A 25,199-nucleotide genomic window follows, 5' to 3' on the forward strand; every position below is an offset into this window, starting at 1 on the left:
TTTATATAGGAGCCAGATAAAATGCTGACAGATGTAAACGTGGTGTTAAATCGGATTTAATCTCTTAAAAAGATACTCATAGTAAATACAGGATTGCTGCTTCATTTCACTGACAGAACAAATGCAAATGTATACTTCAACGTGTCTGCATAAATACTGCCCTTGGATGTGTTTTTAACCTAAAAACGAACAATTCCCTAGACTATTATATCTTTAGTCCATTCATTTTTGTAAATTCATGATTATGTACCTCAAATTTCAAATATGTAATCCAATGATGTTTGTCTGCTAGGCCCCAGTGACAGTACCTGGAGTAGAAAGAATTTGATGGCATTATCCTATTCTTTTTTAAATGTCAATTTACATGACCATGATAGCAAGATTAAATTCGAGTGGATATAACAATATCATGTGTGTGTATGAAGAATGCTAAGAACCTGTTGGCTACAGTACTTCTAGGCTTAGCAATCCCTCAGGCTCAGCATATTGCTGCACATAAACTGAATTACTACAAGATGCAAGGCCTTTGGATGCTCCTCTCTCTAGATGCTCAAGGTAATCCATCACAACAGGATCAGTCCAAGGAGCCCCGCGCAGAGCTTCAACACCCGCAATCCACCCCAGATGGCCACCTTTGGGTGTAATAATCAACAAACAGTTTGGATTTTCCTGTAACAACAGCAATCAGTATACTTATACATACAAGAGTGTTCAGGAGACAGGAAGTCAAAAGTAAAGTCAATAAACAAATTCGACCACAAGGAGCAAATTGCACCTTGAGAGATCAACACAATTTGGAAATAAGGGAAGGAAACAACTGTATAGATCAAGAAACTAAGGAGCAACAAACAAACCTTGATATCTTCCCGAGGAATTCCCACAGATGGACAAATCGGATCATTTGCTGCCTGCAAACCCACTCACACGTAAATCTATAGCACATGCTGCAGTCCACCAAATGATTCTGAAACATTCCTATAACTCACGCCTTCCAATTCAAATATAAAAAGCAAGCCAAAACAGTTCAAAGACTAGCATTTTGAATGTCCTTCCTTATCCTTCACTCATTAGTATGTACTTCCAGGCATTACATGTGGCCCAGTAAAATAACTTAAAAGTGCTATGAGTTACCACGCATTTTAATCTTATTGCTTGCTTTCATGCCATGCATATCTAAAAGATTGTAATTTCTATATTATAACTACATCACTACAGTTTAAAATGTCTGTAATAACAACAAATGCACAATTGCCATGAGAAAGACGTATGACTGCCAAAGATTATGTGAGTTATGCCAATTGATATATACACAACTTATATGCAGAGACTTTTATTCTCTCATTCTCCCTCGATACAAACCACAAACCATGAAATAAACAAAATTCTGTGAACCAAAATTTCTTCAATCCTTTTTGGAATTATTTTATGCATAACTCTTGCATATCAAGGAGTAAATGTCTGCCTATTCAGCTGAATTTGGTATGATGAAATAGAAGAAACAGCTCCATGTTGTTAGGCCTTATCATTACTCTAGCCGATAAGAGAGTTCTAAACGGTATGTAAGCTAGTACTAGAGATATGGATCAGCTGTAAGGGGCAAGCCAATTTGGCAATTGGCACTCGGGATGGTTTTTCCCCCCTTTTTTCTATATAGTAAAGGGAGAATTTGAAAGAGTTCCTCTATCTACGTCCAGGGTGGAGGTTTTTTCTCGTCTTCAGTACGAGGTCAAAGTGATGGCAGAAGATTTAGATGAACTCTATGTGAGTTTGTCTTTAACAAAGAAGGAAAATGAAGCCGTTTCGGTGGAGACTAGTAGACTGGAAGAAGTGCTAGAATGAGGGGAGAACTGTTTGATTATGAAGATTTTGGTAAGGAAGCATTATAATCACGAAGCGTTTAAACAGACGATGAGGAAAGTTTGGAGACTTGTGAAGTTTCGTGATCTGAATGCTGAGTTTACGCTGGTTGAGTTTGAAGATCCATGAGACAAGGCTAAGGTCCTACGGGAGGGTCCTTGGACTTTTGACAAACACTTGGTGCTCTTGAAGAAGTTCTATGGTATGTTGCAGATTAGTAAGCTTGAACTGGTGCAAGCACCTTTTTGGGTCCGTAATCCGTATATACGATTTACCTTTGATGGCTCGTAATGTGTATGTTGGGAATCTGATATGTGGTGCTTTGGGGGAGGTGTTTGAAGTTGATCTGGATAGGGGTGAGATGCAGTGGGGGGAGTATATGAGAGTTCAAGTGATTTAGATATTTCGAGGCCATTCTTACGACAAAACGTATGAATTTGGGGGAAGGAAAGCCATGTTGGGTTTGCTTCTTATATGTGAGACTACCAAACTTGTGTTTTTATCGCGGGGTGTTGGGGCATACTCTGAAGGAATGCGATGTTGTTGATGCTGCCAAGTTGGACCATGCTAAGCTTCCTTATGGTCAATGGTTAAGAGCTGGGTTACAACTACTCAAAGGGGAGGGAAGCGACATATTCGTAACTCGGGGATGTCAAAAACTGTAGAACCATGGACGACGGCAGGAGCAACGGGGGCTGAAACTCCGACGAGTAGTAAAGTTGGTGGTTCTAATGTTCCAATTGTTATGGAGACAATTATGACTAATCAATGTGGGGATGTGGGGGAGCAAGTTCTGGAAACTGACGAGGTAGAGATAAATGCGGGAATGAAATCTTCTGGGGGAACTTGCTACTTCCACTGATTTAGGGATAATGGCCAATGTGGAATCTGAGCAGTTGAATGAGCAGGGTTAATGACTTTTCTAAAGGGGAAGAAAGTGGATGATGGGGTTACCGAAGTGCCTGTCTTAGAGGAATCACATATGGGCTTGGGTTTGGGTTTCGGCCCAAATGGTGGCAGTATGGTTACAAAGTTTCCTAAAACTGGCCCATTAACTCAAAATTCCCAGAAGAACCTGTATTGTGCTCGGGGGCAATTTTCGGGAGTTAGGGTTGCAAAACTCAAGCTTGGTTCTGACCCGAGAGAGGAAGAAAGCATTGGCCGAACCCTGAGAAGGGGGAATTCTTCAAATCATGGCAAGAAAAGGAAGGGAAACATGCTGTTGGAGGAAGACGCAAAATGTTGTAAGTCAAGTTCTGTTTCTGTTTTAGTAGAACTACTACCAGAGATATTGGCGGCGGTTGTTGAACAGCCTTGCTGGACACAATGAAGCTTTTAAGCTGGAATCTCCGTGAGCTTGGGAACCCACGAGGTATTCGTACACTTCGTGATCTGATCACGAGAGAAGTTCCCGATGTTATTTTTCTGCAAGAAACACGATTGAAATCTCAGCAATTGGAGTTTTGTAAGTTTAAATTTGGTTTCATAATTTTTTTGGTGTTGATTGTGTGGGTTGTAGTGGTGGTCTTGCGTTGTTGTGGAAAGATGAAGTTCATTTGTCGATTGTTAATTTCACAAAAAATCACATACATGCTGTTGTTACTAATAACGATGGGGGGAAATGGCTGTTAACAGTATCAAAGGAAAACTGGGGTTTTCTTTACTTAAAATGCGGCAGTCTCCTAATAAGATATGTTTTCTAATAGTTATCTTGTATTTAAATTAAACTTATACATATTTAGATAGGATAAAGTCAGTTAGTTAGTGGAGATTCAAATTGAATCTCAATCTTATCTTTGTAACCCGAGAACTATTGTCTATTTAATGATAAGAAAATACCTCAAGGGGTACCTTCGGCTAAAACTTTGACATGGTATCAAGAGCAGGTTCCTAATTACCGTGCCTCCTCCAAATTTTTTTTTTTTTCCTTGGAATTGTATTCTTGTTCTGGGTATTCTCGGCACTTCTGTGCCTTCGTGACTATCGTAGACAGCTTGGGTTCTCTTTATCGGTGTCCTCTGTGATGTATTCAGAGGTTGTTTTTGGCCTCTCGCGTGACTATCGGCACTGTCTAGGTGGTTTGTGGGGTAGTTCAGCGCCTTCTGTTGGGTGCTCTTAGTCTGTCAACGTTTTCTGTGCTGGGTCATCCCATTTTCGGCAATTGGGTTGCGTTGTTCTGGCACTCGGCTTTTTAGTGACCTTCGAGCTCTAGGTTCAGACCACCAAGGAATATTTTGGCACTCTCTATCTCATTTTCTGGCTCTCGAGACTCTGTTTGGTGGTGATTTCCCAGTTCTGGCCAATTTTGACTCTCGGAATTTGATAGGTCTGTCCTCATGGTATCTGAAAAATCTAATTCCTTGTGCATTCGTTTCAATGGTAAAAATTATTCTGCTTGAGCATTTCATTTTCAACTTCTTGTCAAGGGTAAAGAACTTTGGGGTCAGGGTTGATGGCAATATTCCAGCCCCAGAAAGTGCTACGGAGAGGTCTAAGTGGGAGAGTAAAGATGCCAAGATCATGTCTTGGATCCTAGGCTCTATGGAGCCTCACATCATTCTCAATCTTCAACCCTACAGAACCTCCAAGCCTATGTGGGAGTATTTGAAAAGAATCTATACTTAGAATAATTCTTCTATAAGGTTTCAGCTAGAATTTGAGATGGCTAATTTTTCTCAAGGTGCCTTATCTATAGAGGAATTCTATTCTGGTTTTTCAAATCTGTGGATTGAATACATTGACATTGTGTATTCCTCTGTCACTGTCGCTGGTCTCCCTCATGTGCAAAGTGTGCATGAAACCAGTAGGAGGGATCAATTTCTTATGAAACTACGTCCAGATTTTGAATTTGTTCATTCTCAATTAATGAATAGAGATCCAGTTCCTTCTCTTGATGATTGTTTGGGCGATTTGCTTCGGGATTCTCTGATCTCTTGGAAGTGTAAGAAGCAAGATTGTGTATCGAAGTCATCTATAGAGGCTGAATATAGGGCAATGTCTGCTGCATGTTCAGAAATTATGTGGTTGCGTGGTATTCTTTCAGAACTCGGGTTTGCACAAACACATCCCACGCCTCTTCATGGTGATAATACAAGTGCCATTCAAATTGTAGCCAATCCAGTTTTTCATGAACATATGAAGCACATCGAGGTTGATTGTCACTATATCCGAGATGCCCATGTGTCTAAAGCTATCATTCTCCCTCATGTGCCAACTGAACACCAAGTAGTTGATATCTTCATCAAAGCTTTAACTTGACAACGGCATCAATACTTACTTAGCAAATTGCTGCTAGTTGACTCACTAGCATCAATTTGAGGGATGGTATCAAAGGAAAACTAGGGTTTTCTTTACTTAAGATGCAGCAGTCTCCTAATAGGATATGTTTTCTAATAGTTATCTTGTATTTAAATTAAACTTGTACATATTTGGATAGGATAAAGTCAGGTAGTTAGTAGAGATTCAAATTGAATCCCAATCTTATCTTTGTAACCCAAGAACTATTGTTTATTTAATGAGAAGAAAATACCTTAAGAGGTACTTCGGCTAAAACTTTGACAAACAGGGGTGTATGGTCACCCAAATTGTAGTTTGCAAGCAATAGTGTGGAGGTTGTTAAAGGCTTTGGGTTGTGGGGTGAATTTACCATGGCTGGTTTTTGGGGATTTCAATGAAATCCTACATCATTCTGAGAAGTGTGGAGGTAATTTCAGAAGTGAAAAACAGTTGAGGGAGTTTAGGGAGGTGTTAGCAGAAGGTGAGCTTAGAGATTTGGGTTTTGTTGGTGCTAGTTTTACTTAGAGTAATAGGAGGGAAGGGGTTGGACTAATTAGTGAGAGATTGAATAGATTTCTTGCTAACTCTTTGTGGTGTGATCTGTATCCGAATCTTAGGGTGAAAACATGGGGTGGTAGCTTATTCTGACCACATTTCTTTGTGGTTGGACATAGATGGGGTGGTTTTTATTAGAAAAAAAGGTAGAAAGTCTTTTAGGTTTGAAGCCATGTGGGTGGGGGAGAAAGAGTGTTCATCCATTATTGAGAAGGCTTGGAGGCAAGTAGATGGCTCTAATTCATTGAGTCGTATTATGAAGTGTATCTCAACCTGTGCTAAGGATTTGGGAAGGTGGAATCAGACTTCTTTTGGCCATGTTCATAAGGAATTAGCAAGTACAAAGTTGAGACTGAATTTGTTGCAAGAGAATGACCTGAGTTATTATTTTCTGGCTGAGCATAACAAAGCTAAAGAAGAGGTTCAAAAGTGGCTTGAAAAGGATGAATTAATGTGGATAGAGAGGTCTCGTGTGATGTGGCTTAGAGAGGGGGATAGTAATTTGAAGTATTTTCATTCTAAGGCTTCTAGTTGAAGAAGGAAGAATAGCATTGTACAGCTGCAAGATGAATCTGGAATTTGGACTAAAGGAGATCAGATGGAAGATTTAATTACTGATTCTTTTCATAAGTTATTCTCAGCTGCAGGCCAAGTGGAGATGGAGGATGTTTAATCAGGGATAGAGGCTAAAGTAACTGATGGGATGAATGTGGAGCTTTTAAAACCTTATACGGCTGAGGAAGTGGAATTAGCACTCAAACAGATGCACCCCTCAAAAGCTCTTGAACCAGATGGGATGTCTCCAATTTTCTTCCAAAGGTACTGGCATGTGATAGGTAAATCTGTTATTGATTCTTTGCTCTTAGCTTTGAATACTAGAGAGTTTCCTAGGAATTTGAATCACATTTTCATCACCTTAATTCCTAAGAAAGCCTCTCCTTCTAAAGTAGCAGCTTTTAGACCTATTAGTTTTTGTAATGTGCTTTATAAGATTTTATCAAAAGTCATTGCAAATAGACTAAAGAAAGTATTGCCATAAGTGATCTCAGATACTCAATGTGCTTTTGTTCCTGGTAGACAAATTTCAAATAATGTGTTTATTGCTTGAACTGTTGCATTTTCTGATAAATAAGAGAAATGGAAAAAAGGGGTTCATGTCTCTTAAACTTGATATGAGCAAGGCATACAACAAGGTGGAATGGGTGTTTTTGGAAAAAATGATGGAGGCGCTTGGTTCTTCTAGAGGATTGATCAATATAGTAATGCAGTGTATGAGAACAGTTTCTTTTTCAGTGCTTGTAAATGGGTGTCCGAAAGGGCCTATAATTCCAAGTAGAGGACTCAAGCAAGGAGGCCCCTTATCTCCTTACTTGTTTATTCTGTGTACTGAAGGCCTTATTTCTTTGTTAAAAAGAACTGTTGGAAGGGAAGTAGTGGAAGGTGTAAAAATATGTAGAGGGGCCCCTAAAGTTAATCACTTGTTGTTTGCAGATGATAATGTCATTTTTTCTAAAGCTGATGTGATTACCAATGAGAAGATCCATTCTTTACTTAACAAATATGAGAGAGCATCGGGGCAATGTATTAACAAAGAAAAAACTTCAATGGTGTTTAGTAGGAATGTGAAAGATGAGTTGAAAGCTGAGATTATACAGCTTTTTTTTCTTTTTTGTGGGGGGGGGAAGCTATACACAACAGTATGAGGAGTATTTGGGTCTTCCACCCATGGTTAGGAGATCTAAAAACCAAGCCTTTTTGGGTATTAAAAAGAAGTTGTTGCAGAAATTACAAATGTGGAAAGGAAATTTGTTATCATAAGGGGGTAGGGAGGTCCTTATTAAGGAAATAGCAATGTCCATTTCGACATATGCTATGAGTTGCTTTTTGTTTCCAAAGTCCTTGTGCTATGAGTTAGAGATGATGATGGCTAATTTTTGGTGGGGAAATCAGTCTCAAGGGAATAAAATACATTGGGTTAGTTGGGAGCAGCTTTGTGATTCAAAGTTTAGAGGAGGTATGGGTTTTAAAGATTTAAGACTTTTTAATTTGGCTCTCTTAGCTAAGCAGGGATGGAGACTTCTAAGTAGGGGTGAGCATCGGCCGGTCCGGACCGGCAAAACCGACCGGACCGGCACTATTTGGACCGGACCGGACCGGACCGAATTGGGTCCGGTCCCATTTTTAAGGGACCGAAAAGATTCGGTCCGGTCCCGGTCCGGGAGTTTTTCACCCCGGACCGGACCGAATAGAAAAAAAAAAAAAAATTATTTATATATATTATTTATATAATAGTATTAGCATATTACTAATATATATAATAGTATACTATATGTATATATATTAAATATATTACAATATAATTACATAAATATTAAAAAAAATGTCATTAAATATTAGCATATTATATAAATATATAGTTATCACTATTACTATTATTACATATAGTTATTAGTTATAGTATAGTTATTATTACATATATTTATTAGTTATAGTATTATTACTAATAGACTAATAGTATTAGCATATTACTAATATATATATAATACTATATGTATATATATTAAATATATTACAATATAATTACATAAATATTAAAAAAAATGTCATTAGATAAAAAATAAAAAAATAAAAAAAATCAACCTTGGACCGAATGGACCGACCGGACCGGACCGGACCGAATAGGACCGGACCGGACCGGTCCTGATGGAGTTCGGTCCGGTCCAGGGTTGGAAAACCCTGGACCGAATAGGTCCGGTCCGGTTTTGTAACCCTGGACCGAATAGGTCCGGTCCGGTCCACAAAACCTCCCCGGACCGGACTGGACCGGACCGAACTCACCCCTACTTCTAAGAAATGAGGGCTCTCTATTATACATAATCTATAAGGCCAGGTATTTCCCTAATACACGTTTGTTTGAAGCCAAAGTTTGTTTTAATTCATCTTATGTTTGGAAGGGAATTTGGTAAGCTGTCAATGTTTGGAAAGAGGTTGTAGGTGACGAGTGGGCAATGGAAAATCTGTTAAGAGTTTTCAAAGACCCAGGATTCCAGATTTTAAAATGCATGATATCCATCAAGCTCCTATTAAGATTGATGAAGATTTAAGAGTCCAATCTTTAATAGATGAGGATACAGGTTGGTGGAAAGTTCAAGTTTTGAGAGCTCTATTCAATCCAAATGTGGTTCAACAGATTCTGAAGATGCATGTCTCTACAAGTTTAGATGACTCTTTGTTTTGGGTTCATGAGAAGAATAGTATTTATTCAGTTAAGAGTGCTTATAGAGTGCTACAGCAGAAACAATCTCAAGCAGTGGGGCATCATTCAAGGGAAAGAAACGAATCATCTTTTTGGAAATGTTTGTGGCAGTTGAGGCTTCAAAAAAAAAATGAAGATATTTGCATGGAAGGCATGTCAAGAAAAGCTGCCAACATTTCAGAATATGAAGAGGAAACGTGCTGGAGGATGACCAGTGTGTGCTTTGTGCTCAAGTTAGAGAAGATGTTGCTCATGCTGTGTTTTACCGTTCAGATGTGAGAAATGTATGGATGGAATATTGTTCTCAACTGGGTAATGTGGATTATTATATTTCCTTTTGGGATTTGGCAAACTTGGCTCAAGATAGAGGTTTAGAGGAGATGTCCAGATTTATAGCAATTGCTTAGGGGATTTGGTATAGAAGGAATAAATTTATTTATGAGCATGTATCATTGCAAACTAATGTAGTAGTGAATAATGCTTTTTCTATACAGCTTGAGTATAAGCATTTGTAAGTCTTTGATGTTTCTAATAAGAAGAAAAACAAAGTTGTGTGTTGGAATCCTCCTCCTATTGGATATTTGAAATTGAATGTTGACAGGGCTACCTTTTGTGATCAAAATTCTGCTGTGGTTGAAGTGATTCTTAGAGATCATAATGGTGATGTTGTAGTGGCTTGTAGCAAGGCTGAAAGGGAAATCTCTTCTGCAGAATTTATTGAGGCTACTGCTTTGCTAAGGGGATTACAGTTATGTGCTCAATGGGGAGTTCCAAAAGTGTTGTTAGAAACTGATTGTTTGATACTTGTTCATGCTTTTAATTATATATCTGAGTTTCTAATAGACTTTGATTTTATTCTACAAGATATTCAGAGACTCATGAGAGGTTTTCAAGAAGCAAAAGTTGTCCATGTTAATCGATTGGGAAATATGGCTGCTCACCAATTGGCAAGACATGCATGGGAATAAGCATGCGCAATAAGCATGGGAATAAGCACGCGCTTCACGACACTAGTCTTGGTGCAAACTTTGAAGATTGCGCAATAAGCATAACATATGAAACAAGTACAGTGGTCCTTTACGTTGACATACTTTTGTTGTTTCAAAAGGCATCTCCACCTTCCACATCCTTATGATTTTGCAATTATAATTGGCCCATGTTCCTTGGATCAAAGGGTATTTCCTCATCATATATATGTTAAAGGTGGACGGTGAGATCACGGGTTCAATAGCTTGGAACCCGTGAAAAATGGCTTACGTAAATTCAAACAAATGGGTGTTAATGATTTTTCAGTTTTGCAGGACCTTAATTGTCATATTCTTCCGGTTCGTGAAAAATTACCAAGATTAATAGCTTGGAACCCGCCAGACTTGGGTTTTTTTTAACTCAATGTTGATGGTGGTTCTTGTGGCAATCCAGGGAGATCCGGCGGTGGGGGCATCCTTTAGGACTATAGGGGTAAGGTGATAGCGGGGTTTGCTCACTCGTATGGTCATGCGACAAATACCATTGCCGAGTGTCATGCTCTTCTTGATGGGCTTCGTTTGTGTCACTCCATGGGTTTGAGAGATTTGTGGGTGGAATCTGATTCAAGTGTTGTGATGCGTTGGCTAGCTTCCAGGATATGCAAATATTGGTTTCTTTGGAATTTTTGGGAAGAAATTCAATCTCTTGTTGGTTTGTTCAATATTCGGTTATGGCATATTTTCAGAGAGGCGAACATTGCAGCAGATTTTTTGGCAAAACAAGGCAGGATAGATAGATCTTTTGATTTCATTGGTGAGGACTTGGTGCAAGGAAGGCTTCGGGGTATTGTTCGACTAGATTTATTGGGTATTCCATATGTTCATTATTGATGCATTCTTATGATGAGATGTTGTAAATTCTCTGGTGACATGTGTTGTTTTTACGGTATCCCTCCGCCATAAGTAAGGGCTTTTTAATAAAATTGGGAGAGAGTCACTCATGGACTTGTGACCTTCGTCTCTTAAAAAAAATAAAAAAAGATCACAGGTTCAATCTCATTTGGTACACAAGTTTTAAGTATTTATTTACAATTTTAACAGAATACATTATAATTTTTTACAGAACTCATTTGAAGACCAAAAAATGTCAAAATAGCAAAGCTATATAATAATTGTACGAGGTGTTTAATCAATACAGTTTAATATTATAAGTTAGGATTATGAAATATAGTTTAGAAGTGCGTGATATGAGGGAAAAGTTACCTGGATACAGAGCAAAGGTATGCGAACATGTTCTATTGAGTCTGAACTGCTAGAATTGTAGTAGTAGTCATCCACTGACTTGAAACCAAATGAAACTGCAACGTTAAAAAAAATGAAGATTATATCCCTAAATGAATAATTATTCTCATGTACAAAAGATACATTTCATTGTAACATCTCAAAGGAAAATCCAAGTGACATCAAGCTCATATTTCAAAAGTACTCAAGGTCACAATTGGAACCCATTAGAGAATGCCACTCTCCCAAATAATGTCACAAGCAATATTGAATCCCATTTTTACCCCATTCTTCTACTTCGTATACTAAATTTGGTGTATTACACACCTACCACGAGTTAGTCCTTCGTCAAACTCCCTAAGAGTCTTCGCATTGGCAGCCAATGGGATATTATATTCACCACCCATGTCTTCAAAGAGAAGAGCATGCCTATAAAAACCAAATATTTCAGGTGATACTTCAAGCAATCATAGAAATCAACCTCATGCAATCTCACGTGTAAATAAGTAGCAAGAACAAAGGATTACTTCTTAAAAATTTCACGGCGAGAACGTGCAAGAGCTTTGTCATAGACAATGTTAAAGCCCTTACGAAGGTTCTGATCTGTAAGGAGACCATTGAAAGGATTACACAATGATACAGCACCAGAAAGGGGGCAAGTATGAGATTCCTGCAAGTAACACATAATAATAGTACATATGAACCAGGAGAAGAATTGAGTACGATGGAAAAAAGAAACCAAAAAACAGTGCAGTCCAAAGATATCTCCTCAGAACAAGAGACCAATAAAATATAATATTCCTCTTCCCGAACTCGAAGATGCACACTTTAGCAGCTACGGCATTCAAGATCACATCAGAGTATAAATTGGCTTAAATTAAATAATTAACCAAACACCCTTTTGTCATGGCCCAGTCCAAGAGCCCAACTCAACCCTTTAAAAACCCAAACCTGGCCCAGCCAGGAAAAGAAATGGATAAGGGAAAAGTTCAAAACTTGCCTTCTGACTTTCTTCCCAAAAAGGGCTCAAGGTCACAAGAGGCATGTTTATAGCTCTCTGAGTTTAATTTAGTTTTCTTTAAAGGTTATTAATCAATGTTTCCTTTGTGTCATGGGGTACTTCGATTAGGAACTATATAATATTTTTTTAGAAATAAGAAATAAACCATGTGGTATGAGTTAATTAGGAAGAGACCCCGCGTTAATTTTTTCCTTTTATCAGTATTAACTGAAAACATATGGCAGTCTCTAAAACTGCAAAACTTAATTTATTTTTTTAAAATAACATTAAAAAAGGTACATCCATTTTTATAGTAAAACAGAGTTTTTATTTTAAAAAATAAAAAATGTTAAAAAAAAGGCCATCTCATGGTGGCCAAAGCTCGACCACAATGGGAGTGACCTGATCTTGGCCATTGTGGTGGCAAGAGCTCGACCACCACAAGTCACCCAATTTGGGCTACCCTTTGTGGTTTGCAGCCACCTTTTTTTTTTTTTTTTTCATAACAGTTTTATTATTTTAAATATAAAAACTCTTTTTTATTATAAAATATATGTATCACTTTCCAGAAATTAATTTCCTTTTTTTTTAAACAAGATTATTTTTTAAAAAGTTTCCACTTAGGCAGGTTTGGCAAGTGGGTGAGATAGAAAATTCACATCTTATCTCAGCTCATCATTATAATTTTTTCAAATTCACACAAAATATAATAAACAATTCAACTTTTTTAAATCTCAATTCAACATTTTCAAATTCCAAAACAATAATAATATTAAAAAACAATATTTTGAACTTTCTTCTAAAACCAAAAATTCTCATCTAACTATCCAAACCTACACCAACATATTACTATACAGCGTGCTTTAAGTTAATATTGATGGAGGAAGAAAGAAGAAATTAACCGAGGGATCTTTTTCTAATCAACTCACACTACATACATAAAGTTAGAACAAAGAAATGTATAGGATCCTAAGTCTAAATATAACATAGCATAGGGGACGTTTACACAAAATTTTCTAAATTAAATCTCAAAATCTAGCTTATGGCATTTCACAAATTTCCCAAAATACAAATTCTTGTGACATTTTACATTACAAGTTCAACACAGATTGGCCTATGATCTAACAGAGAATGCCAGAATGGCCTTAGGTAGAGCATATGGAGATAAATGTTGTGTGTAACTGTATTCCCCCTGGCTATCCAGACTTGAGGCATTGATGAACTGAGTAGAGCAGAAAATAACTGAATTTTACATTGCAACAATCTAGCCTAATATTATTGTTGCATCACATTATGCAAAATTAAAAGCAGTAAAGCCTTCCAAAGCAAAACATTAGCATTTATCAATAAGTCATTAATCATGGATGCAATACGAGTTAAAGAAAGAAAAAACAATTGATACAAGAATATAAAATTTATAAGAAATGATATTTGCAGTCGTGAAATGCGCAAAAATGCCGAGCAATCTCTTTGAAAAAAGTGAGTAAATACGGAATCCGATAAAAAACTAAATTTTTAATAGTGGACCTCACTCTTTTTTAAAAGGATTGCGCAGCACTTGCGCACTTGACGACTGTATCTAGCATTAGTCAAAACTTCTTGAGAGCACTTAGCTATACACCAGGTATATGGACATTAACGTGCATGGGAAAAAGAAAACAGACAGAACCAAAAACAAGGTAACAATTTAATGCATGGTTATTATACCTGACCCAAATATCGAACAAGAATGTTGGCCCCAAGAGACCAACCAACAGCATATAAATTAGCTTTTGGAAACCGAGTGGCAACATGCTCCACTACTTCACGCATATCTCCTAAAAACGAAGATGAATAGAACTGCACTAACATTATAAGATCAATAGCATATACCTCGGAAGAAACTAGAAAGAAACTTCTCAGGATTCGAATGTTTTAATCTGACAAATATGTTGTCCAGGACTTCAGGCCATAGTTGGACAAGGTCAGGGCCAAAAAAGCCATGGAATAATCTTCAAGCTAAAAGTAAGTACCTGAGGAGTCGTGACAGGGCTATTTGCACAACCTCGGCTATTGAAGACGACCACACGCCAACCTTTGCTTCTGGCTCTAACCAACATGTGCCTCACGTACGCGTCCCCACTCCCTCCGGCTAAGCCTGGCTGAGACCGTCCATTATTAGCACAGTAATACTCGGTTAGTAGGAACCGAAACCAAATAGAGCATAGAAATAGCGAGTAGAAAGGGCGGAACCAGCAAGATGAGGATCGGAGAGTCACGCGGCAAGTAACGATCGTCACCGGACACCCAATCGAGGGCGACGGTGCCGTTATCTTCGGTACGGAGGCACTCACGGCGGAGCCTGACGTCAGGGACGCACCGAAAGAAGGCGGCGAAGAGGGTCTCCACGTGGCCGTTCCATCCGATCACAGGAAACGGATTGTACGGAAGGGACAGAGTCTTGAGATCTTGGAGTATAGAGTCGCGATGTGGGCCACCGCCGACGATCTCAAGAGACGGATGAATGTACCGGCGACTCGTCATGGAGTCGGAGGTGGCGGTGCTGACGTGAACGGAGGAGATTTTGCGAGGAGTGGTTATTGTAATTGGGGAGAGTAATTGGGTTGGTTTGGCTGTGATCGGTCGAAGATGGAGGTGGCGGCAGGGGGTGAGAGGGGGAGCGCTCGCCATGAATTGGCTGCTGTGTGTCTTTTTTGTTCTGGTTTTTTAGGCGGGAGAGAAGGTGATTGGATGATAGAGCAATAAGAAAGCAGAAGGGAAGGATCAATGTGAAGGGACGATGATATCTCTACGGTACTTTAAAGGTGAAACGCGTGCGTTTTGAAAACCATGTGTGAACTGAAAATAAAAGCCAGTCAATCCATGATGGCATGCGCGATCCGTCCATCGTGGAAAACGTTTTTATATGTATGGTGGCGGAGTAGAGCCGAATCAATTTACTTAGCCTAATCTCACCGACATAATATTATATACCAATGGTAAGGAAACCGAACAAGCCATCTCAGTGGTGGCTTCTTTATTCTAGTAGAGTTTCATGTCAACCCAACACAACACAGTCATCCGTTTGATTATATTAATTTTGAATTGAATGAATATATTCTATTCCAACTCGATTTCACACTAGAACTCAACGCTGACAACATATGAATCTAATAAACATAAAATCAAATTAAATTAAATTAAAATATACAGAATTAGATGAGTCTATTGGCAATGGTAAGAACCCTGTCAATGGGCCATTGTGTAATAAAAGGATAAAAAAAACCACAGAAATTTAGAGCACATGGATGAAGAAATTCATTTTTTAAAGTTAGAAATCAATCTGTCTATAAACCAAAACATGGTGACTAGTTTAGCATTTAGCTTTTTTTTAATGAAATTTTTCAATGGACGACATTGTGTTTTAGATATGCTGTCCAGGTGAGCGGTAGCTTGCAAGCTAGTAAAACAAAAGATAACTAACCTCACTATATAAATATTTAGTTCCTTCATTTCTGTAAATTCAGTTTGTACATCCAGCATTTTGAGTAATATAATAATCCAATGATGTTGTGTCAGCTACACCCCCATTGAACAACAATATGAAACTGGAAAAGAATTGTATGACATAGTCTTATTAAAGAAATATCAAGAGGACATAGTCTTAATCCAATGATATTTCTTCATTGTCCACAAGCATCATCGCAAGTGGATGTATCAATTGATCACCAAATGAATAAATGCCAAGCACTCTGCCTGCTACACTTTAGCGTGTGAAAACCTTCTGTACATCGCTAGTTTGCTGCACATCTACTGAAGATGCAAGGCCTTTAGATACTCCTCTCTCTAGATGCTCAAGGAAATCCATTACAACAGGATCGGTCCAAGGAGCCCCAACCGGAGCTTCCACACCAGCGACCCATCCTAGATGCCCACCCTGGGGCGTCACTATCAACAAACAGTTTGGATTTTCCTACAAAAGTAACAATGGATATATTTCATACTAATAATTTTCTTTTTGAAAAAAAAAAAAAAAAAAGAGGAAATGGAGACGAGGAGAAAACCAATACAAAAATTGAATTCGCAACAGTGGGAAAGCCCAGAACCTGGTTAGGTTCATATGATGGAGTGAAATATCAATCAAGTCAAACTTTTCAAAAGAATTAACCCATAAACAGGTAGATATGTGTGTTTTAGCATACAACAAGGTGGTAGTCCTGGTTCTTAACGCATGACATTTCAAACCACAGCAAAAGTCTATTTTTTGTCATTTTATCCCATTGTTATATAGCTCCTCTAGAGCTTAACCATGATGCATGGGGGACTCAAATGCAGCAAACTGTAAAATTGTATAAGAAAAATAGTTCCACTTAATCAAGAAAAGACCCAAATACACCCCCAACCTTTTTCCTTTACTTTTACTCCTCCAAATCTAAACGACATGGGTAGGCTAAATGCCAGGTAGAAGCTTTTCCAAGGTTTCCATGACCACTTTTATCATCTTTCTGCCAGTTTAGAATAGGCCCTTTCATAGTTATTCCCCCAAACGAAAGTTCTTTTGGGAATTTTAAAATACTGCATTCCAAGAGTAACAAACCAAACTGCATGTGAATGAGAGAGAGAGAGAGAGAGATACATTGGACATAGGTCAAAAGATCATGTACTGATGTTTGGAAACAGGGTCTACAAGTAAACACAACCTTTTTACAAAGTGATCTGATGCAAATACGACCCTGGCCATATGAAGGCTTGAAGCTAAACTAAATGGGGATAACAACATTGTGCCAGATACATGAAGACTACAAGGAAGTGGTCTTGTGCAGATAAGTTGATAATAAGCTTGAAAAATTTGGTTAGCCACCTCAGGAATGAGGAACAAGTTGCACATTTAGAGTTTCGACATAAATGTGTCTTAAGTGAACCAAATGAGAATATGTCTCAAGAGACAAAAAGCAACTTCTTTACCAAAGTGAAAGTGTTCTGAATAAAATATGACCCTGATGAAGGCAAGAAGCTAAATAGGGAAAAGAAGAGTGTGCAGGAGGCATGAAGACTGCAAGGAAAAGGCTTTGTGCAGTTGAGGGAATAAATAACCATGGCAAAAGTGATTGGGCACCTTAGGAAGAAGGAATAAGTTGCACCTCCAGAGATTCAACATAACTCTGTACTAAGCAAATTAAACGAGATCTCTCAAGAGACTAGAGAGCAACATACAAACCTTAATATCTTCACGAGGAATTCCCCTTGATGGAGCAATTGGATCATTTGCTGCCTGCAAACCATTCCATATATAGCCTTAATAGAACATTCTGAACATCACAAAAGTGTCTAATTTCATGCCTCAGAAATCCAAACCTAAAAAGCATTCCAAAACATTTCAAAATCTAGCATTTGATTCTTCTTCCTCTCTCCTTTAATCATTAGTGTGTACTTTGTGATCCAATGAAATAAGAACTACAATTGCAACACATTTTAATATTTATTGCTTTTAGTGGAATAACTTTCAGGTCATGCTTGTCTAAAAGATTGTAATTTCTATATTATAATCACATGGCTCAATTAAATAAGTTATGTTGCTCTACACATTGTTTAAAAAAATTACATCTCCCTCCCTCTCCCTCATTTCACCAAAACCACTTAAAAGTATGTATTTATCTATTATAAAAATAAATCTATATATGGACTTAAGATATATACATCCATATATCAGCCTTAATAGGGATGTACATGACTGAGAAGTGAATATTCTGGTGGATTTTTTTAACTTGCAGTATAACATTCTTGTTGCTGCCACAACTGAAGATGTGATGATTTGGAGACCCTCTAGGAAAGGAAAATTTACGGTACGCTCGTTTTATGACTCTTTTACCATGCAACAAGGACATTCTTTCCCTTGGAAGAATATTTAGAGGAGTAAAGCACCCACAAAGGCCGCCTTCTTTGTCTGGATAGCAGCCTTAGGAAAGATATTGACTAATGATATTCTGAGAAAACGGGACCTTGTAATAACGGACTGGTGCTGTTTGTGTCAAAAGAGTGGGGAAACGGCGGATCATCTCCTCTTACATTGTGAGTTTGCTAGAGATTTTTGGAACTATTTCTTCAGCAAGAAGGGAATAGCATGGGTGATGCCAGGCCGGGTGATTGATCTTCTGGCATGTTGGAGAGGAATCACTGGGACACCACATATTGTACCTGTATGGAAGATGGCCCCTATTTGCATTCTTTGGTGTATATGGAGTGAACGTAATGAGAGACTTTTTGAGGATCATGAACGTTCCTTGGAAGAGTTTAGGAGCTTTTTTTGGAAGACTTTGTTTTTGTGGGCTATTGCGTTAGATCTAAATGGTCTTAGCTTCCATGATTTCCTTGTAACGGTTTCTAGTTCTTAAATAGGTGTATGCTTTTGTGTACCTCTAGTGTACTTGGGCTATGCCTATCTTTATATCAATGAAATATCTTATTACTTATCAAAAAAAAAAAAAAAAAATGTAGTGGTAAAGAAGTTAGTTACCTGAATGCAAAGCAAAGGTATGCGAACATGCTTTATTGAGTCTGAACTGCTTGAATTGGAGTAGTAGTCATCCGCTGACTTGAAACCGAATGAAACTGCAGCAATTGTAGAAAGTATTGCAAGATCATAACGTATCATTATATCCTTAATGAAATATTTACTCCCATGTACAAGAAACACATACCACGGGTTAGTCCTTCATCAAAATCCCGAACAGACTTTGCATTGGCAGCCAATGGGATATTATATTCACCACCCATGTCCTCAAAGAGAAGAGCATGCCTACAGAAAAAAGTTTTCAAGTGATACTTTCCACAATCATAGAGATCAAACTGAGGTTCAAATAAGTATCAGGACAAGATAACAAGCGGTTACTTTTTGAAAATTTTGCAGAGAGAACTTGCAAGAGCTTTGTCATAGACATTGTTAAAGCCCTTATGGAAGTCCTCGTCTGCTATGACCAAATTGAAAGGATTACACAGTGACACAGCACCAGAAAGATGGCAAGTATGAGATTCCTGCAAGTCACACATGATGAAAATATAAATGAAACACGTACAGCAGCAGATTTGAGGCAAGTGGAAAGAAGAAAACAATAAGAAGCCAGTCCAAGAGTAGCTCCTACAACCAGATGACATTACTTCTCAGCAATGATGATGGCTTTAGCACATGTCGCATTCAAGGTCACATCAGAGTGTAATTAGCTGAAATTAAGACTCAACATCCTAACTTAACACATTCTTGTCATTCCACTCTTCAGATGCCCCAAAATTGCAGATTACTGTCCTGATAAAAAAATATGAAGCACCACTATGATAGATATGAAGTAGTGACATGATTTTCCAATCCCTAATCTCCTTATAGACTTTTCCCTTGTCGGTTAGAACCTCAAAATTGAAAAACCTTTGAAATGGAACACATATAAATGGAATAGTTCCAATTATTCGCGACAGATCAAGTAAAACCCACCACAGCTAGAGGAGAAAAAGAACAAATTAAGACAGTGGCAAAACACAGGCTAGCCTATGATCAAGTGGAGGCTAGCCTGTGGGTAGACAATAAAAATGACTGCGTACTCCACCTGGTTAGTTAAAGTTTTAGTGAAAGCATTGATGAATTGAGTGGATGTTACGACAATCTGAAATTATTACCATATTCAAGCTTAGCCATACAAGCTAGAATAAGATTATCCCGGAACAGGGTCCTCTGTATCATACAAAATTAAAAAGCAAAAGCCTTCCAAACCCGAATCAACATATCACATCAACTCATAAATCATGGAAGAGAATGAGTTAGAGAAAGCAAAACACTCGATGGGAAAAAATAATCGCAAGGAGAACATTTCGCTTAACACGACGTATAGAATCAACACGGTCAAAAAAAAAAAAAAAAAAACCCTAGTTATATGGTTATCCTACCTGACCCAAATATCGAACAAGAATGTTTGCTCCAAGAGACCAACCAACAGCATATAAATTAGCTTTTGGGTACCGAGCAGCAACATGCTCCACCACTTCACGCATATCTCCTAAAAACGAGGCCGAATAGAACTGAACCAGGAGAGTTATAAAAATTGATCACATACCTTCAAAGAAGCCTCTCAGTATTCATATGTATAATCTGTTAAATATATTGCGTGCACCATACTTGGACAGTGCAGTGCAAAAGCCATAGAATCTCGAACCGAAAGTAATACCTGAGGAGTGGTGACAGGGCTATCGCCACAACCTCGGCTATTAAAGACGACCCCACGCCAGCCTTTGCTTCTGGCTCGAACTAACATATGCCTCACATACGAGTCCCCGCTCCCTCCTGTTAAACCTGGCTGTAACCATCCATAAAAACCACTAAAAAGGTTAAACTCAGGATAACAACTAATTGAATTAGAGAGAAAATTGATTATGAACGGGACGGAACCAGCAAAATGAGAAGCGGAGACTCAGGCGGCAATTGACGGTCGTCGCCGGAGACCCAATCGAGCGCCACGCAGCCGTTGTCTCGGGTGCGGAGGCACTCCCGGCGGAGCCTGACGTCGGGGAGAGACCGGAAGAACGAGGCGAAGATTGTCTCCATGTGGCAGTTCCATCCGACCATAGGAAACGGGGTGTACGGACGGGTAAGGGTCTTTAGAGCCAGAAGGACCGAGTCGTGAGCTCCGTCACCGCCGCCGGCGATGATTTCGAGCGACGGGTGATGCTCAGGGTGACTGGGCATTGCGTCGGTGGCGGCGGAGCTGACGTGTATGCCGGAGATACTGGGAGGTTTGGGTCTCATCGGGGAAGGGAAAAGTGGTTGAGTTGGTACGAACGTGATTGGTCGAAGGTGGAACAAGGGGCTGAGCGGTGTGGCTCTCGCCATTGGTGGCCGCTTTTAGGAATAGGTGAGCGAATAGCCGCCGTTACAAGTAGTGAATTCCCGTTGCAACAGAAGTATTTGTTTTGGCGCCCGGGAATTGACTGTTTACTGCCTTCATTTTTACTACTTTTGAGACTTTTTTTTAACAATAAATATTATATTTTATTAAAACTCGTTGAGTACTGTATTGATAAAATTAATTAAAAAATGATTTTATAATAACTTATCGGTATAAATTATACTTGGAAAATGTTTTTTGTATGTTTTTGGTGCTAATTCTTAGCATTCACACACTTCAAACCATTAACAAACGAGCTTCTTGCTGGCCAGCATCTTGACTTTAAGCACGTGTATAACTCAAATCCGTGTTTAGAGAATAGCAGGGCATAACTTTAAGCACATGTCGTGCTTGGGCTGCTAGCTAGCGGATTAGATATGTTAGGAATAATGCTATGCGTCCTATGAAGGCTACCGACAGTTAATTTTGATTTTTTATTTATTTAATAATTAAGAAAATATTTTTTAATGATATTGTAAATTTTTTTTAAAAAATTTAAAAATATAAGAAAAATATATGAAAAAAAAAATACAATTTAAAATTTTTAAAAAATAAAAAAAAATAATAATAAAGAGCTCGAGTAGATGTAGCACGATTCATATGTTAATCATGTGTTTCCTCGTATCAAGATACAAGTCATGTTTCATGTGCTCATTTACAGTTAAAAGTTACAAGTTACAACCTCCCTAGTTTGTGAAAACAAATATTTCGCAAATCAGCTCAATTCATATTATCTCACATATAATTATTATAATTTTTTAAAATTTTTAAATAAAAATAATATTAAAAATATATATTTTAATAATATTTTATTTAATTTTTAATTTTAATCTCAATTTTACCTACCAACACAGATTAGGCTCGTCTAAGAAAATGTTTCTAAAAGTAGCTCCTCAATTTACAATTTGAACCACAGCAAATCTTCCATTGTTCGTTTGTGGCTAATAGCCACTGACTATCTTCTCGAGCGAGTGAAGGAAGTAGCTACGCACGGTCAATTTATTGGATTTATTGTCTTTTATTTATTTAGTTTTATAGGTTATGTTGTGGTCTTTTATTTATTTTTTTATTAAGTAAAATTACTACTTAATTTTACATACTTAAATTGATAAAAAGAAATAGGCTTTTTGGTAAGTGAAGTAGTCTCACTATTCACAAATAATTTATTCATTATTATTTATAAATAGTTTATTATTATTCATAAATTATTCATTACTATTTATTATTATTTATAGATCATTTGAGATCACTTCAACATTAAAGGCTAAACATAATCTTAATAGTTGATGATCATCCTAACAAGCCAAAAGCATTCCCATCCCATAATACTTAGAAGTTGTCGAGGCAAATCAAGGACAGACGTGGTCTATTTTGTTACCAGGACAATATATAGGACAAAATGACAAAGAAATATTGGATTATTGATTGCGATCCACTAAGATCGAGCAAACGCTTAAATATATATATTGATGCAGTCGGTGAAATGAAACTGATTCAAAAGACAAACAGAGTACGAAATAAAAACAGTAAGAGATTGTTCAACAACAAAAGAAAATCTAGCTGCAGAATAATTATGAAGAAGTTTTCGTTCCTTCCTTCATTGATCAGTACCATTCGCCTTCTCCAGATACTTCTTCTTCTCTTCCTCATTCATGAAGGCTGTAATGGGAAAAGATTTGCCAATCCCCATTGGTGTTTTGAAATAGATCTTCTTGCTTGATGCATCTTCCATGCTCATCTCAGTTATGGGCACCCACAAAAATACGGCCTGTTTGCTCTTGACTCCGGTCATCTTCTTCATCTTCAACTTCTCCACGTACGCAGTCACCTCTGAAGCATAGCTCACTCGGGTGTTAGTCCCAGCAAAGAAATGCTCGTACGGGGCCTTCTGTTTCATCCAGACGAACCCCGTTTCTCGAACTCTTCCGCACTCTTCGAGGTCCTGCAGGGGAAGAACGCCTCTAGGGAACCCTAGCTCTGCCAAGAGCTCGACCGAGTGACGATAGCACTCTTCCGAACCATGCACAATCTCCGCCCCGGCGCGCTCGTCCTGATCCCGTGATGTGCCGCCGCTTGCCATTGCGCTTTTGGCCCACGACAAATGATCTGTGACGGTTTGCGTCGAAGAATTGAGGATTGTGCGATCGAATGCGGTGGAATAAATAAGGGGAGGAGAGGTCGTTGGCTGGAGGTTGAGCTAAACTGAATTATTCAAGAGTGGTTCACCGAATTGCTGGCCATGACTTATGTTGATCGGTGCATTAAGATACAGTACGTACTGAATTCATCTATGGAAAGAGAACTTTCGTAGAGGTCTCATTGTTTGGCAAATTTCAGTTGAATTTTTATTTGAGAACGAGACTAGTCACAATATGGATTTAGGTAGTGGCGGATAGAACTTTCCAACAAAAAAGAGTTTTTTTTTTTTTTTCTTAGGAAAATAAATGCACGACAGAATAACTCTGTTATAGAGATCCAATAAATGAAATATAGCCGGCGGCTTGTGTGTTGCCCCGTTTGGTTACAGATGAGATGAGATGTTTTAAATAGTAATGAATAAAATATTATTATAATATAATTTTTAAATATTAATTTTGTATTGAGATTTAAAAAAGTTAGATTGTTTATTATATTTTATATGAAGATTTGAAAAAAGTGTAATGATGAGTTGAGATGAGATGAGATGAGATTTTTAGTTTTGGTTAACCAAACAAGATTAAATTTTAGCTAGAAAATTTATTTTTTAAAATTTAATAAACTATTTTTCTATGATGCTAAATAACAAACTCCTTAAATCTATTGCTATTTTATTAAAATATTAATTTTAAAATTTTTATTTATTTTAATTTTAATGGTAATTGGAATATTTATTCTTTATTAAAAAAATACATATTAATTTTCTAACTTTTATATTATTTTAATAGATATAATTTTTTAACGATTTTTTTTTTTATTATAACGATCATATTTTTCAAACAAATATATTTTTCTAACGGTCATACATACTTTTTTAAATGGCTAGTATTTCTCCATTATAAAACATAACATTTCAGTTTTCATACGCAGATATTTTGTGGAAAAGAAGGCTACGCGCACGATGACTATGTCTAGTGGAAAGAATATTTTACAGCAAAAAAAAAAAAAAAAGGCCTGCAATTGGGCTGGTTAGATTTAGCCGGGCAAGTACTTTATGGATAAAATTACTATAGATTTAGCTAGTTTGATATAGATGTATTTTAAGCAAATTAATTAAATCTTATTTAAATTTTGACTATGCCTAGCTCACTATTAGTGGTTATCAAATCATTTATAAGTTAATTTATAAAATTCGCGACAGGAGATCTTCTCTTGTCAAATTTGTATTCGAATTGTAGAGTATCTAGCAGCCCCGTAAATAGTTTACTTAATAAGATGGATCGAAAGAGTCTCGGGGGGAGGGCCGAAATGTAAGCCCATAATTGGATCAGAGAATCAACGCACGCATCTGTACCCTGCAACATCACGACTCGGCCTCTAGGAACATATTTCGATGATCACAAAATTGTGAACCAATAGATATTTAATTAGAAAAATGGTAAATTTATAAATTTTTTTAAAATAAGAAATAGTAAAATTGAAATTATTTTTAATTAATAGACACAATTAGATTGACTAATTATGGAACGAAATAATTGTAAATGAAAAATGTTTTTTGCAAGCGCCTAATGCAAACGGCGCTCAACCGGCTCTATTTATTATTATTATTTCCTCTCTTTGTCGTCTTCGCTTTATCTTTCTCAGTTATCTCTTTTCTTTAATCCGTTTTAAGTGTTTATTTATGTATAAACTCTTTAACAGATTATGCTTCACGTCGGCCAAAAAAAAAAAAATATAACTCTTTAGAAATCAAAGATGAGTTGCACAAATTGAAGAAAGGATGTTTTTATTGCAAATAAAATTCGAAGACAACCCAATCACAAAACCTCCCAGTCCCTGCCCAGTTTTTGTGCTCTGTGAAGTATTGAGATATATACAAGATTAATTTATTCAGTTAAGAAAAAAAGAAAAGAAAAAAATATTCTTGATTTAAATTTAAGAAGTAAATGTGGATAGCAAATAACAAA

At 37.4% G+C, this 25,199-nt stretch overlaps 3 protein-coding genes and 1 long non-coding RNA gene across 5 annotated transcripts; 1 reads left to right on the forward strand and 3 right to left on the reverse strand.

Moving 5' to 3' along the window:
• Positions 1-314: 314 nt before the first annotated feature.
• LOC122281079 (embryogenesis-associated protein EMB8-like) lies at positions 315-15,041 on the reverse strand. The gene is made up of 8 exons (XM_043092331.1): positions 14,423-15,041; positions 14,203-14,331; positions 13,898-14,029; positions 11,718-11,860; positions 11,522-11,619; positions 11,173-11,267; positions 855-908; positions 315-669 (listed from the first exon to the last, which is right to left on the reverse strand). Exons 1-8 carry the CDS (start codon positions 14,858-14,860, stop codon positions 445-447), a joined length of 1,314 nt encoding a protein of 437 aa, XP_042948265.1. The 5' UTR covers positions 14,861-15,041; the 3' UTR covers positions 315-444.
• LOC122281080 lies at positions 1,141-10,966 on the forward strand. 2 transcript variants are annotated; one of them, XR_006230133.1, is made up of 3 exons: positions 1,147-6,507; positions 9,546-10,008; positions 10,246-10,966. It is a non-coding gene; the product is annotated as an uncharacterized LOC122281080 (long non-coding RNA). The 2 variants fall into 2 exon arrangements; XR_006230134.1 differs by having other exon boundaries at positions 1,141-6,507; positions 9,546-10,966.
• A 617-nt stretch (positions 15,042-15,658) lies between the features above and the next one.
• On the reverse strand, positions 15,659-21,136 carry LOC122282626 (embryogenesis-associated protein EMB8). The gene is made up of 8 exons (XM_043094567.1): positions 20,601-21,136; positions 20,380-20,508; positions 20,102-20,233; positions 19,059-19,201; positions 18,868-18,965; positions 18,684-18,778; positions 17,388-17,441; positions 15,659-16,142 (listed from the first exon to the last, which is right to left on the reverse strand). Exons 1-8 carry the CDS (start codon positions 21,039-21,041, stop codon positions 15,936-15,938), a joined length of 1,299 nt encoding a protein of 432 aa, XP_042950501.1. The 5' UTR covers positions 21,042-21,136; the 3' UTR covers positions 15,659-15,935.
• A 1,350-nt stretch (positions 21,137-22,486) lies between these two features.
• On the reverse strand, positions 22,487-23,244 carry LOC122281794. The gene has a single exon (XM_043093577.1). It carries the CDS (start codon positions 23,174-23,176, stop codon positions 22,694-22,696), a length of 483 nt encoding a protein of 160 aa, XP_042949511.1. The 5' UTR covers positions 23,177-23,244; the 3' UTR covers positions 22,487-22,693.
• Positions 23,245-25,199: the final 1,955 nt, after the last annotated feature.

The sequence above is a fragment of the Carya illinoinensis genome, chromosome 11, assembly GCF_018687715.1.
Source record: "Carya illinoinensis cultivar Pawnee chromosome 11, C.illinoinensisPawnee_v1, whole genome shotgun sequence".
NCBI classification, from domain to species: Eukaryota; Viridiplantae; Streptophyta; class Magnoliopsida; order Fagales; family Juglandaceae; genus Carya; species Carya illinoinensis.

What these genes read in the sequence shown, in the direction of transcription:
- LOC122281079 (XM_043092331.1), bottom strand. Translation starts at nt 14,860, where the DNA reads ATGGCGAGCGCTCCCCCTCTCACCCCCTGCCGCCACCTCCATCTTCGA. An exon ending in CTCCGATCCTCATCTTGCTG is followed by an intron (nt 14,332 to 14,422) that starts GTTCCGCCCTTT and finishes GGACGGTCTCAG; the next exon opens with CCAGGCTTAGCCGGAGGGAG. An exon ending in TACCTTTGCTCTGTATCCAG is followed by an intron (nt 909 to 11,172) that starts GTAACTTTTCCC and finishes GTGGGTTTGCAG; the next exon opens with GCAGCAAATGATCCGATTTG.
- LOC122282626 (XM_043094567.1), bottom strand. Translation starts at nt 21,041, where the DNA reads ATGGCGAGAGCCACACCGCTCAGCCCCTTGTTCCACCTTCGACCAATC. An exon ending in CTCCGCTTCTCATTTTGCTG is followed by an intron (nt 20,509 to 20,600) that starts GTTCCGTCCCGT and finishes GGATGGTTACAG; the next exon opens with CCAGGTTTAACAGGAGGGAG. An exon ending in TTCCTCGTGAAGATATTAAG is followed by an intron (nt 16,143 to 17,387) that starts GTTTGTATGTTG and finishes TTACTTTTGTAG; the next exon opens with GAAAATCCAAACTGTTTGTT.
- LOC122281794 (XM_043093577.1), bottom strand. Translation starts at nt 23,176, where the DNA reads ATGGCAAGCGGCGGCACATCACGGGATCAGGACGAGCGCGCCGGGGCG.